We start from the raw sequence: 14,049 nt of genomic DNA, 5'->3' as shown, positions 1-14,049 counted from the left end.
AAACTTCAACTATCACTATCAGCTCATGATTTAGACTTTTAGTTGAGGCCCAAAGAAAGAATTTGGATATGGTATACTTCTATGTTTTATCAACAATGCCAGAGTTATTTCATAACTCTTTCAAGTTTCTAGAGGAAAAAGGTGTTTCTATGATGCTGTCATGCAACAATTGACAGAAAACTCGAGTCTTCTAAGGCTTGTGGAAGTTCAATAACTCTATTGATGAGTGGAGTAAGGGAGACATTAACTTAATCATTAAGGACATGATGTACACAAGCAATTCAATCATTAACTTAAATAATAAGCTTCTCCACATTCCTTAACAATATGTAGAAACACAAGTCAATCTTTTTTCTTAATTCGAGGGCAAGGTTGAAGAATTCTTTACAGGTAAAGGGGGGTTAAGCCTTTAAACCTTTAGAGTGGTGAGAATTGAAATTCTGTCATAAGAATGAAAGAAAAAGCTTTCAGCCACTGGGTCAACCCATAATTAGTAGACTGTATTTGATTAAATCCTGTTAAATAAAAACCTTGAGTTGGAACGAGACAATGTCAAAGTTCAAATTGAATAGTTACGGCTCATTTAACTACCATTTGAAGGTACAAGTACATTCCGGTTTCATTTAAAACAATGGAATAGAGCTACAATGGAGCTGCATCAAGAATCGAGATTCCAGATATACCAATAAACACAAAAATTACATTCGGAAGGCCAGAAATAAAATGCACTGTCAAAATGAGGTACCTCATAGCACAAAACAGTATAAATGCTGCCAGAGTCCTTAAGTTTGAAGAATAGATAATGCTAGGCAGCAGCTGCCAGCCGATAGGCACATTGATGCAGACTTCAATAGGATTCCCCGTACCAACTGCAACCATTGATACAAATCGAGCACATTTCTCATTAGACAAATTTCTGTAGGTATATGAACAAAACATACAAGGGTCAAGCTCAGTGTTACATAATTCGCCAGTTAATTCACCTTTTGACTTCACGATTCGCTCAAAATGGCCAAAATATCCCAAAACCGACCATAATTCGTTTTTGTGATTCGCGATTCGCGAGAAGATTTAACGAATCATGTAACACTGATCAAGCTAAATGAGATTCCAAGGAACCGATATCGAATTGACTACCAAAAAATTTACATATTTGGTTACCTGTCTTAACTCCGTAAGAATGCATGATTCATGTACAGAAACCAGGGAGATGTTTATCTGACGAACTTCGAAATTTCGTTCTCTGTAGAGATTAAGCTCCCTTAGCCTTAACCTTAACCTTAACCTTAACCTTAGCCTTTGCACTATTTGGTGTATATGAAAATTTTCCCAAGTCAGTGGCAGTTGTTGACCTGTAAAATTGAAAATTAAAAAAAAATAACAAAGAATGATATGCAAAATATACTATACATGGATGATTTGGGTTTTGAGATCCAGGTCACATTACCTAGAGGATATGTTCTTGACATCCTTCAATGGGGCACGGAGTCCACTAGCACGAGAACCTGACGAGGTGAATCTAAATGACGATACTACCGAAACAAATTTTTCCATCGACTTCCCTGATATATCAGAGTAATGTTCCAAATGGGATATCTTGCACCCAAATTTTTCTGGTTCTGTTGGTTGATCACAAGGGGAATATGAAGGGGAAGGCTCAGCACCTGGAAAAAGAAGAAAAGAAACAGAAACAAGGAATCAGGATGCAATGACACATGCCTTCTCTTTTAAAAAAAAAAGGAAATTCTAGAACAAAATAAGGATGCCCCGAGACCCGAGTAGCAGATACATAATGTAATTATTGCAGCTCTAATCAGAATGAATGGACATCAGATCATGTATGAGCAAACACTAGGAAGACACATAAAAACTGTAAAGCGTCTCAGGTTCACTATTCTTCACATAGTCACATCAACCCTTCTCTCTCTATAATAAGACTATCTCTTAATTTTTTCCCTCTCCAGTCCACATTTTCAATTATTTAACATAAAAAAAAAATATTCACAAAACCAAGCAAAAAATAGCATGAACTTTATCTGGGGACAGAAAGAGAAGTTTGTTGAATATAATGTGTAGAAAAAACCCTTTTTTTTTCTAACAAAAGCCAATGGCATTGCGTTAAACGCCACCAAGTGTTTTCCAACAAGATGGGGTGAGTGGGGGTCAAATGTACGCAACCTTACTCTTGTAATAGCTAAGAGATAGTTTCTAGTTGACCTTTAGTTGCAAGCATCATCTGCAAGATCACATATATAAGTGCACATGACTTGATAAACCATATTCAAAAAAGCAAACTATGAATCTTTGTCTCCAATGGGAAAATAGGCAAACCAATTTAGAATGTCTTTAGCAATCAGCGGTCAATTGGCACACCTCCACAACACAAAATATTCAAATATTGACAGAACACACATACGTGACAGCATCTCCTCTGACTAGAGCACGGATTTATCAACTTTATGAGCAAACAACAAACTTTGATTTACTTCCCATCCTCACCCCATCAACAAGGTTTTGTGGTGTTTGACACGCACGCCGCCAGTTAGAATGATCGCCCATACTTGCAATATCCATGAAAACTACAACACAGTTAAGAAAATTTCTCTAACCAAATTACAGATTTTTTTTAATTGCACAGCTTCTAGTTGTACTCGGTAGTAATATAATATGGTTATTATCCTAACCGAATCTATACAGGTCAATAATCAATTACAAACAAATTAATCCAAATGCGTAATTATAATGCAACAGTAAATAGTGTGTCATGAAAAGCTACTATTAAAGGCCAACGAACACATACTTTTTTCTTCCACAATTGTCTTTGTCCGAGGATGCTTATTATTCACGCGCTCCTATAAGAACGCATTTTGATGTTAATTGTGCACAAGATAAAAGCTAAGAGCAAATACAAGCATTGACTAAATACTTACAATGGGGTTAAGATGAGAAGAACCCTTCCTTTTCATAGACAAGTCTTTGTCATACTTATTGCCAACAGAAGCCAATGCCGGCAAGATTTTATCACAAATTTCATTGTTAATACACGACATTTCTTTGACTAAGCAACTGCTATCTATATCGCTACCAGCAGTTTTGGGCTCACGCTTGAAGTAAGAACTTTTAATGACTGCCTTTTTACTTGTCTTTAGTGGATGATTGTCTTCTTGCTTATCTATAAAATAAGAGCTTCTTAAATTGACTTTGTTACTTCCCTTTCTTGTATCACTCTCAGTAATTGAATTATTCTGTAATTGAGGGCTCTTGACATTTAAGTGCTGGTCCAGCTGATTTTCCTTTTCCGGAACTGGCCATGAACAACGATCATCATTATGGCCCCTACGCAAAATTATGCAAGGTTTATGAATTGAATGATGGGATTGTCCCAAAGGATTTCGTTCTAGACTTCCTGCAAAAACTATACATCGTCAATGACATCCATTTGCATGCCTACGATTGCAGAAATAACTTTTAAGTACAAACTTCTCTCCACTCAGAGAACTCAATTCAAATGGATTTTCTTACCATCAACTGAAGCGTCTTTATCAGCATTCTCATTTCGAGATAACTCAACTGCCATCTGCAAGAATTCCATTTACACAAAAGTCAGTGCCAGGATATTCCAACTGATTAACATCATTGCTTATCAGGGAACAAGGAAAAATAGTATTCATATGAACTTACAGAATTATGAAGAGACATATCCTCATCCTGTACCACTTGACCAAGCAAAGAATCAGGTGATGGATCATTTTCTATACCAGCATCAGTGTCAGAAAGTTGATTCGTCAAAGGAGAAGAGTTGTTTCCTGAATCCGTATATTTCGGTGAAATTCGAGGAGCCCTAAAGTTTCTCTTTGCTTCTAGTGATGCAAAACCTACTTAAGTCAAGGATAGCTTTCTCCAACATGATGCAGTAAAGACACAAATGAAATAAAAAATAACACTTAAGCTTAATTTACATAGGATCTAGATTCATTAAAAGTCCCCAGGAAGGGGAGCTAATTTAATTATAGCATCTGAATCAGTTCATGATTTACTGGCCACCAATTGAAGGTAGAGTTCCAATTTGAATGCTGACCAAGAATGAAGGAATTGTACAGTAGAGAACTTACGATACTCAAAGAATATCTTCACTGACAATATTTCACAGAATCAAGTGCTTCAACCAATTTCTTACTTTTTAAATAAACTGCTGACCTAATAAAATAACTTGTCAAGATTGTTTCCCATCAAGATAAATTTTCAAGACTAATAAATGGATGCTAATTACTCCGACAATTGGATTACAACATTAATGGCATCTTCCATACTTTATGAACATATTTATATGATAAAAATGAACACAGAGTGTATAAAATCGACTAGAGGCTAGAAGAAGCCAACAAGAACTGAAGTGATAGACACTGAAGTTTGACTTTCCCTATTATATGAAAAAAGTAACAAGATTTTAAAAAGATACAAAAAAATTATATTAAAAAAAGAATAGTGAAGATAATGGAAGGATACAGAAATAGTTGGTGAGAACATTCTTCTGTGCTGGCAAATCTAGCTTTACCTTGGTGCTTTCACCTTTAAAATCCTTGATTGGATAAGACTTACAACACGGTGGACTCTCATGAGCATTCTCACCCTGTGAAGTAAACAAACATAAAAAAAAGGGATTAAGACAATATTCAGCAATTGGATGAGGATAACATTTCAGGATCAATCATGCATAGCACATATATAATATGCCTGTATTGTTATCTCATGATGGGTATAAGCTACCCCTATCCTGAGCAAATACTAAAATGTGTGTTAAGTTTACTGGTTTCCAGCTGTTAGTATGCACATTAAATATCTCAGATTACAACAACAATAACAATGCCCAATCCTTAATCCAAAAAGATTGGGGTCGGCTCTCATATTACTCTAATGCCTCAAATTTGAATCATGCAATTGAGCTGTTTACATAGCTGTCCAACACTTTTCTAAATCTGACAGGGCGTCATATTTAAAAGTACAACTAAGCATCCTTCTGCATCCCATGTGGCAACTCTCAAACAAGTTACATAATGGGTGTAGCATAACATAACGCGCGAGTTTTTATTCCATGCGTGCGACCTTTCAAGATTACATTACCACAAAGTTTCTACATATTGAATGCCTCTAGGACTTGAAGTCAAGTTGATCTCAGTTTACAAGACGAAAAAACATCACAATTCATAAAACCTCTAACACCACAACTCTGCAATCTGGCTCAATCTAAATTTGGAAGTCTTATCTAAGGAAAACTATAAAGTGGGTAGGCTTTCAAAGCCATCACTATAACAAATAAAATGAAATACAAACTCATCAAATTAATATTAAGTTTGAAATTATTGGTGGTTACTTAGCAACCATTTATTTGTGTAAGCATATATGCTTTTAGAAGTCATTTGCTATTTAAATTTATTTACACTTTTATCATTTTTTTGATCGGTATGAAAAAAATCAATGGCTCATAGCTTATATTAGAATAAGCAACACTTTAGATTGTGTGATTGTAGTAGTTGACTTTTAGTAGAATTTTCCATATAAGAAAGCCATAATGTCTCAGAAATAGAAGTGTTCACAAGCCAATAAAGGTATCCACTTAGAGTGCACAACAAGAGAAGAAAAGACATTTACAACTGGATAACGTTTACAAAAAAAATGGAGTACCTGAAATGGTAGTTTAGAGATCGGATCAAGCTCCCCTTTCGCTATGGCTCTAACTACTTGTTGAGGTAGCAATTTAAGAACTGGTTAAGAATATTAATTGTAGATCTCTTCAATTTAAAATTTAAGATAGTGTAAATTTGCATTATGAAGAATATATAAAGGATATGGGCCTAAGAAATCTAAGTCGCCATCATTATTGTCTGATACATCTGTTAGATTCACGATATCCTCTTTAATGGGATCATAAACTCTTTGATGGCGGAAAGTCAACTTTGCTTTCTTGAATGACTCTTCATACAGTGAAGGAACTGCCACACAGCAGTATCTCAAGTGTTTGATTACCTAGAAAAAAAGTTAAAAACTGATTCAACTCCAAATCACAGAAATAGAATTTAGAAAATATATTTCAGACCTTTGGCCTTCACTTTAGCATCAGTAACAAGTACTGAATAGAAAAATGAAGACTCAACAGGATTCCTTTTTTTAATGTCGATGAGCCACCCACTTATGGATCGTGGAGAGCCTGCAACCCTACACGATAGGTGATTATGGGATATTTAGTAGGAGTAAAACCCACTGCCTACTGGTCCTATGGAAAGGTCTCGAACCCAAGACCGCCTATAAAGCAAGTGGTCCTCATTCAATATACATAAACCGTTCTTTTTAATATACACACCGTTGTTTTTAATTGCTACACTTCTCATTTTTATGTGAGAGGTTTGAGAGACCTGTAGCAACTAAAAAAGAAAGGAGGAAATATGCCAATTAATTACTTCACAAGAGTAATACATGCTTAGCAAATGGATAATGTACATTTAACAAAAAATTAGAAATCACACCTTTTCAAATGTTTTGAACTTGCTAATCAGAGAATGAGCTCTCTTTAAGCCCATACCAGGAAGTGATGACAAATAGTCACAGCCACTAAGAATGCACATTTCTTGTATCATATCAATAGTAAATCCCGTGAAATTAAGATCTTTGTTGTATTGTAGCTTATGGAACTGATATTCAACCCCTTGTCCATATTTATCCATTTTGTAGATAATCTGGAGTGAAATAACACAGGTAAGAGCACCAAATTGGAAAGCTAATTTGTTGAACAGAATTAAAAAGTCTCGAAGTCGCTACATAGTTCTTCTATACTTTCTTTGCAATGAAACCTAATTCACATAACCTATCATTGGAAGCACAAACTACAAAGTTAAGACATTTGCTTCTCGACAGTTGTAATAGTTTATCTTGACACAAATTATGTCTCGTCCAAAATTAAAAAATCTAAAGAGAAGTGACAGCAAAGCACACACTTGCATAGGTCATTGTGAACTGAAAATAACTATTTTCTGACAGTTCCTCTTCTAAGAGTTTCATTCAGGCTACGCTCAAAAATCTTTTGGGTAACACAATAAACCGCATTTAAAACTGCTTCAAGGGAAATCCCATGATCTCGGACAATATTTGGCAGTAAAAAAAATGCAGCAACCCTGTCACTGCATCACTTTGACTATTACCCCAATCGCAATCGATACTGCAATTTAGCACTACAAGCCTCGAACTAACATTAGTTTGTATGTACCATGATCAACTTTTAATAGTTCTATAAGCATATTAATTAAGGTGATTGTACATCGACATAACAGCAGACCTTGATGGACATAATAAGAACCTATTCTGCAATGGGGTCCCTATTTCTACATGTGTGAATCTTCTATCACCCTAGTTTTTAACCTCTCTGTCTTTGAGCTAAAGATAAATGGTCATCCAAGGGAAAAAATGGAGGAAATTCCCTCAATTACAGAAAACATTTTGAAAGTGGATCAACTGGCAGTCGGGCACATTCTTCATATAGCTCTTTCAAGATTTGATTAAGAATGATTCAACACTTGCTGCCAAGCAACCACACCAAGCTCTTGTTCCTTGATGAGAACCCAAACACTATAATAATTCACCCAAGTATAGAGCTTTAACAAGTCAACTAAATAATTAACTGAGTGAATCTTTCCATTTCTAGAAAACATTGATTGAATATTCTTTTAATAATACCATACCACAAAAAACAAAAGCCACTACATCCAGCAGAGAATTCTGCAATCTACCCTTATACAGTTATTCTGTTATGAAATGCAGCAGTTTTGTTTGTGAGCTAAGCAGAAGATTGAGTTGCAAAAATCCTTATGACAATTCTATAGCATATAAGGAAGGCAGAGTGCACACATGTATTCAACTGTTCTAACTTCTAACAAGTCTTACTTCTTTGTGGCTAAAGTGGCTGAGGCATTCAAACCTTACTCGGTGATGAAAAATTGAAGACACCGCGTCAATTGGGAACCTTTTTTAGTTATTTTAGATGACTTATAATTGTAAATCACTCTGCTTGCTTTGAATCATAAATATTTTCCATTGACAATCGTGTATAAAAGCAAGTCAAAACTTTCCTCTACCCCCCTCCCCTCCCTTTACTCTTCCCAGTTCCCACAATGCACACATGTTCTTTTAAAAACAGTTTCCTGCGTTTAATTCACAGTCACAATAAGTTCGAGCTAATAATGAAAGACAAGTTCCTATAAGGGCCTAAAGTGTACCTTGCATATTTTCAGACATTGGGTATGACAACAAATTTAAATTGCCAACAATTTCTAAAAATAAACTTAGAATGAAATCTTATTACTTACTCTTGGACAACCAAATGCTATGAGGTCAGAGTCCTCAGTAATTACTGCGTCTACCTGCTTGGTGATCGCCAAAAACGTCATTTGTGCATCTGCTTCATAAGGAGCCACTATATAGTAAACACCTTCCTGCTTTAAGACCTTGTAAGCCAAAAATCAATGTGAGCTTCCATTCAAGTTTCCAGACAAAACATAAAAAAATATTCTATAAAAGCAAGTGAAATATATAAATTTCACCAACCAAGAATTGCATCCAGGTTCACTAACGAGAATTGCACCTGAATTAATTCATAAGCAATTGCTGGAGATATATCAATAGCCTTTTGATAGCATTCATATGCACCAGCAGTATTTCCACTTGACTCGTGCTCAATAGCACGTGAAAGACTATCCTTCCTAGAGCTGCAAATTAAACAGAGAACTTTCAGCAAGAAAATGAATGTTCAATAGACAAGACACCAAGAATATTTGTTTTTTATCACAAATTCTTTTTTTATTTTTGAGAAGGAGGGGGGGGGGGGGGGGGGGGGGATGGGTTACAGGGTAGGTTCAGGGAAGGGAAGGGGCTAGAATTGAACTCTTGGGGAAGGTGGTACATACTCCAACTGAGACACGACCCCATTCTCTATTTTTTTAATCATAAATTATGGTGTTCTTTCTCCATGGGAACACATTTGCAGTTTTCTCAATGGCATAAACAAAAGTCTCCCATTTTGGGATCAACCCTATTGGAAATAGTCTGCAATGTGTAGAACCAACCAATATATATGAGCCTCAAATTTTCAAATTACAGTCTTTGCACTCAAGTATTTGAAGGTTTCTATTAGCCAACTACATGTTACAAATATCATAAATATAAATATTACATACCACCAAGTAAATCGATTTTACGGATTTTTATTTGATTTTTGGTTTTTATCACCTGACATTCTAATAAAGAGAAGCCCAAGATTAATTTTTAGGTTACACTTACTATTCACATTTATAGCTCCAGGGCAACATCTAGTGTACCTTAAACACTTTTATCCAAAATAGAAGATAGAACAACATCAACGACATACTAAAGTTTAAGCTCCTCTGAAAATGACATAAATTGACATTATAAGCATCAACTACAAGAGATAAAGGGAAACAGGACGCATAGGATGATATAGATTAAAAACAGAAAGAGAATGGATTCCTTTCAACAAAGCAATGTGTACCGTGCACGTTTATTCTCCTGCTCACTCTTCATTGGCAGATCACCACCATCAAAGACAAGAATTGGTTTTACACCATAATGACGCAACATATTTACTCTGTGCATGCAATAGTCGATGTGCCTGTGATAGCAAACTATAAGTAAAGATATAATAGCCAAGCTAAGGAACGGAAACTAGAGCTTCATTGTTCATATAGCAAACCATAAGTAAAGATATAACAGCAAGCTAAGGAACGGAAACTAGAGCTTCATTGTTCATATCGGAAAATTTTTTTCTCTTTTAATAACCGCTCTAACTCCTAACCTTATGTTGACATTTAAATTCATCTTGTCCCTTGAATCTTTCTCAGTTTCATTTCAAAAATTGAAATATTTGTCATTCAACTCTAAAAACTAGTCCTGTGTTAAGTTCTTTTGCCATTCAATTTTGTCATTGTTTTCAAAAATTGAAATATTTGTCATTCAACTCTAAAAAATAGTCTTGTGTTAAGTTCTTTTGCCATTCAATTTTGTCATTGTTCACACAGGAAAGTTCTTTCCTCTTAAATAACTACTCTAATTCCTAACGTTACGTTGACAGTTAAATTCCATCCTGTCTCTTGAATCAGTCTCAATTTTCAACCCAAAATTTGAAATATTTTTTCAACGTATTTCTTGACTTAAGGATTTTTTCACTAGGTGACAAACTCTAAAACAGTGGAACTCTAGTCATGGCTGCTTAATTCCACAAAATTTTAGAAGTATTTAAACACAAATAAAATCTTATTTCTCCTTGCATATTGGCCAAGAGAATATCTTAGACTTTTTGAAGCATTTTCCAACAAATTAAAACACAGGTGAAATTTGATCAGCTATCAACATGGGAAAAGAAACATGATAATCCATTCAATTCATCTATCTAAATTAACTACAATCCGCTCAAGCTATGTTCTCCCAACCCTCCAATCTCATTGTAAAGATTTGTATTTTGTACACCTAACGGGAAAGACAAATAAATAGCTGGCATACTAAACAGAATGATCATAAAACCAATTTTAGAATATGAACTGGCAGAAGTAATTAAAATAATAAATTGCAATGTAACCTATACATTGTATCAACTTTGCCACTAGCCTAATCTTTTATTCTTTATCACTCAAAACTTAGCTTTACTTTTCCAATCTCTTTGACCTTCAATCAATCTAACTATGATTGAGAAATCACAATCTTAAAATTATTCCATAACCCAAACCACTATCTAAATATGATCAAAGAAATTTGCCTTACAAAGGAGTCCATAGTGTAAAAATATGGCAGCATCGCATTGTAACGGCCGCGTTGTAGAGGTTTTCAAAACAAAGAACCGATATTTACCACATTGTAATGGTGTAAAATATAGTGTTTTGGGCCGTATCAAGGGATATCTTATGATTCAACTGATATCTAAGCGTTACGATAACCGCATCATCGTTCCGTTACCGCGATCGTGAACATAACAGCATGTATACACTACGATGGTGTCTTTGGCTATTGAACGTAACACATGTTGTAGTCAACTCCTTAACCATTTCATGAAGAAAAATCCTATTAATCAATTATCATCCATTTGAAAAATAAAATCCAAATTTTAGTATGCATCATATGGTAGATATCCACAAATTAATCTTTTGCCACAAGATTGAAATATACAAAGTATGGAAATTTTCACAAAAAAATTCTGCGTTTTTTATTACTTCTATGAAGACAGCTCGAGAACCCAAAAAATGTTATATGTACCACTTAAACATAGATGAATCAAAGTAACTCTTCATTCAAATCTGGCACTTTTCACATTACAAATGAAATATAAATGTCTGAGACCCATGACGATGAATCTGATCTCTCACTCTAACTAACATTGTGCAACATACGCTCATAAGCTATGCACATAACAAGATGATCTAATCTTTATGATGAAAATGGACTCAACATATCATTAACCTTCAAGTGGCCGTTGATTGTCTGCAAGAAAACCTCAGGTAGCTAGAAATATACAAAGACTTCTTTGTGCCACATGCCAAAAGCACAAGAGGTAAGTGCTAGATTTCTATGTTGTAGAACATAGAGAATGAGTTAAATAAAATAAATTAAAAAACTCAATCCCACAATGCAAACTTTATGCGCATAGTCCTTTTTCAACTCCAAATCACCCAAAATTTGATACTCTTGATCTTACACTTCTATCTTATTGAACTCATAGTGTCCCCAATGAAAATACTAAAAACAAATGCGTCCACCAAATACAAATTCTTAACAATAACAATGCCAAAACCTTAATAACAATATATGGACTCCAACAACATCAAATTTTTTTCATTTCAGCTTTTGTGGGGATTTAACTTTGAGACCACAATGGTCGAAAGCCATCAATAGGTGTGAATGGGAATTGAGAAAGAGTTTTGAGTGACTAGAGGTGAGAATTATGATGGAATTAGATGAAATATTTCACGGTCCCTTTATTGGGAGAGGGCTGTGGAATTGTTGTTTGAGACTTTGTTATTAAAAATATAGTTAAAAAAAATCCCTGGGGGCTTTAAAAAGGATGAATGGAAGAAGTGGATGAAGTAAATTTTATTGAAGGATATTATGGCTTTTTGCCCTTTATACCAAGGAAATGATGAAATGGTGTGATATTTACTTCAGATTTATAAGTCTAGTTTTCAAATCCCTCCGCCAAACCAAAGGACATCTAAGTTCTGATATTTACTTCTAGAAGACTCATTCCAGCACGCAAATATCCTCCAAACAGACATCCCCTAAAGGTAGAAGATTCCAGCAAATGCACAATACTTGGAGTAAAAAATAAATTCAAAGCAATTAGGGCAACAAAATAATTAGTAATTTTTCCGTTAGAATCTCATCAACTCGAAAATACTTATATATCAAACCTCTAAAATCAGTAGCAATTGAAACTTAACTCTATAAACCCAAGTAAGAAAATATAACTAAATCAGTCAGTAGGTCAACATTTCCACAATAATCATCTACTAGAATCATTTTTAAATCCAATGTAAATTTAACAGAATTATCTAAATGGGTACTTCTACGGCTCAAAAATCAAAGATTTTATCTCCAATCAAATGCCAAGAACATAAAATAGAAATAAAATGAAGAAGAAAATGACCTAGAAGTAGGGAGACCCTTGCAAAGCTGGGTACTGCAGGACAAGGCACCTTTGTGAAGCCAAGAATAAGTGTCGACGGCAACGCAACATCCCTCTAATTCTTTGATGTGAATTGGCGACATTATCGATTTTAATTGCGGCAGTAGTCCCTGTATCCCCATTTTTGTCGATTCAAATACGGGGATAGTTAGGGTTCACTCGCGAAGAGGAAGAATTTGGCGAATAACAGAATGATGGGTTTTTTTAGGTTTCGAAGAAGAAAGATTTCAGGACTTCCCCTATGAACGGCTCCATTCTATCACTCCAGTATTGGCGGGAAATTTGTGGAGCCGTAGATTAACATGCATTTCGTCATTTTATTTAATATTATTATTTAAAAATTGATCATGTGATTATATTTTTTCACTTCTACTTTTCATTTAATTTTTGTCTTATTTTCAATTTTTTGTATTTTTCATTTTAAATCTTCTAAATTCATAAGCTACAAATATATATAGATTCTATTGTCAAAAATCATCTCAAATTTAATTATTTTTCGAATTTATAAATACAATTATTTTTTTTCAAATTACTGTCATCAAAAATCAAAACGCGTTAATATTGTTTCCAAGTTGCCGAATTTCCGAAGCTTTGATTACCCTTAACACCGTCTTTATTGGTGCCAATATATATATATATATATATATATATATATATATATATATATATATATATGAACTTTGAGAAGGCAATTAGTTTGAAAATTCGTTTGAAATAATTTCCTATTCATTGATTTCAATGATCAAAGCCCCCAAAATCTAGTAATTTGACAACAATACTTAATTTTGATTTTTAATAGCTGTAATTCACATAATATAAAAGTTGCAGGTGTAATAGTTAAAAAAAAAAAAAACAAGGAAGTTGGAGATAGTTTTTAACAATGTTCAATTTTAGATTTAGTATTGTATTTGTCCCAAATACTACCTAATGAAAATTCTCCTTTGCCAAATTGTTGAGGAAGTGTATCAAATATTCAATCACAAATTCTTGTGAGAAGCCATATTTAATTGAGCCGACCTATTATATATTTTTAAAATATTATAAGTAGGTATTAAGAATAACGTAAATAAACATTTAAGATATTATAAGTAGTCATTAATGATAATGTAAGTAAGCATTACGAATACTATAAGTAAATATTAATCTTTAATAAAATGAGCTTGAAATACATGAAACTTGGACAAATTTCTTTATTAAAAATTAACATCATCTCACTATGAAACGGTTATATATATATATATACATATATATATATATATATATATTTCGCCACACCCACATGTGTAACTCAATAACTTCAAGCAAATATACTCATA

The 14,049-nt window shown here is 34.0% G+C and overlaps 1 protein-coding gene across 1 annotated transcript; it reads right to left on the bottom strand.

Moving 5' to 3' along the window:
- Window positions 1–520: 520 nt before the first annotated feature.
- LOC130824252 (exonuclease 1) lies at window positions 521–13,009 on the bottom strand. The gene is made up of 15 exons (XM_057689179.1): window positions 12,695–13,009; window positions 9,554–9,673; window positions 8,630–8,753; window positions 8,355–8,492; window positions 6,522–6,731; window positions 5,847–6,024; window positions 5,683–5,765; window positions 4,507–4,630; window positions 3,682–3,875; window positions 3,523–3,577; window positions 2,931–3,406; window positions 2,801–2,852; window positions 1,448–1,664; window positions 1,162–1,352; window positions 521–869 (listed from the first exon to the last, which is right to left on the bottom strand). Exons 1-14 carry the CDS (start codon window positions 12,853–12,855, stop codon window positions 1,253–1,255), a joined length of 2,232 nt encoding a protein of 743 aa, XP_057545162.1. The 5' UTR covers window positions 12,856–13,009; the 3' UTR covers window positions 521–869; window positions 1,162–1,252.
- Window positions 13,010–14,049: the final 1,040 nt, after the last annotated feature.

The sequence above is a fragment of the Amaranthus tricolor genome, chromosome 9 (assembly GCF_026212465.1).
Source record: "Amaranthus tricolor cultivar Red isolate AtriRed21 chromosome 9, ASM2621246v1, whole genome shotgun sequence".
In the NCBI taxonomy this organism is placed as follows: domain Eukaryota; kingdom Viridiplantae; phylum Streptophyta; class Magnoliopsida; order Caryophyllales; family Amaranthaceae; genus Amaranthus; species Amaranthus tricolor.
The sequence above is the reverse complement of the archived record's forward strand: the minus strand, read 5'-3'. Positions and strand labels throughout refer to the sequence as shown.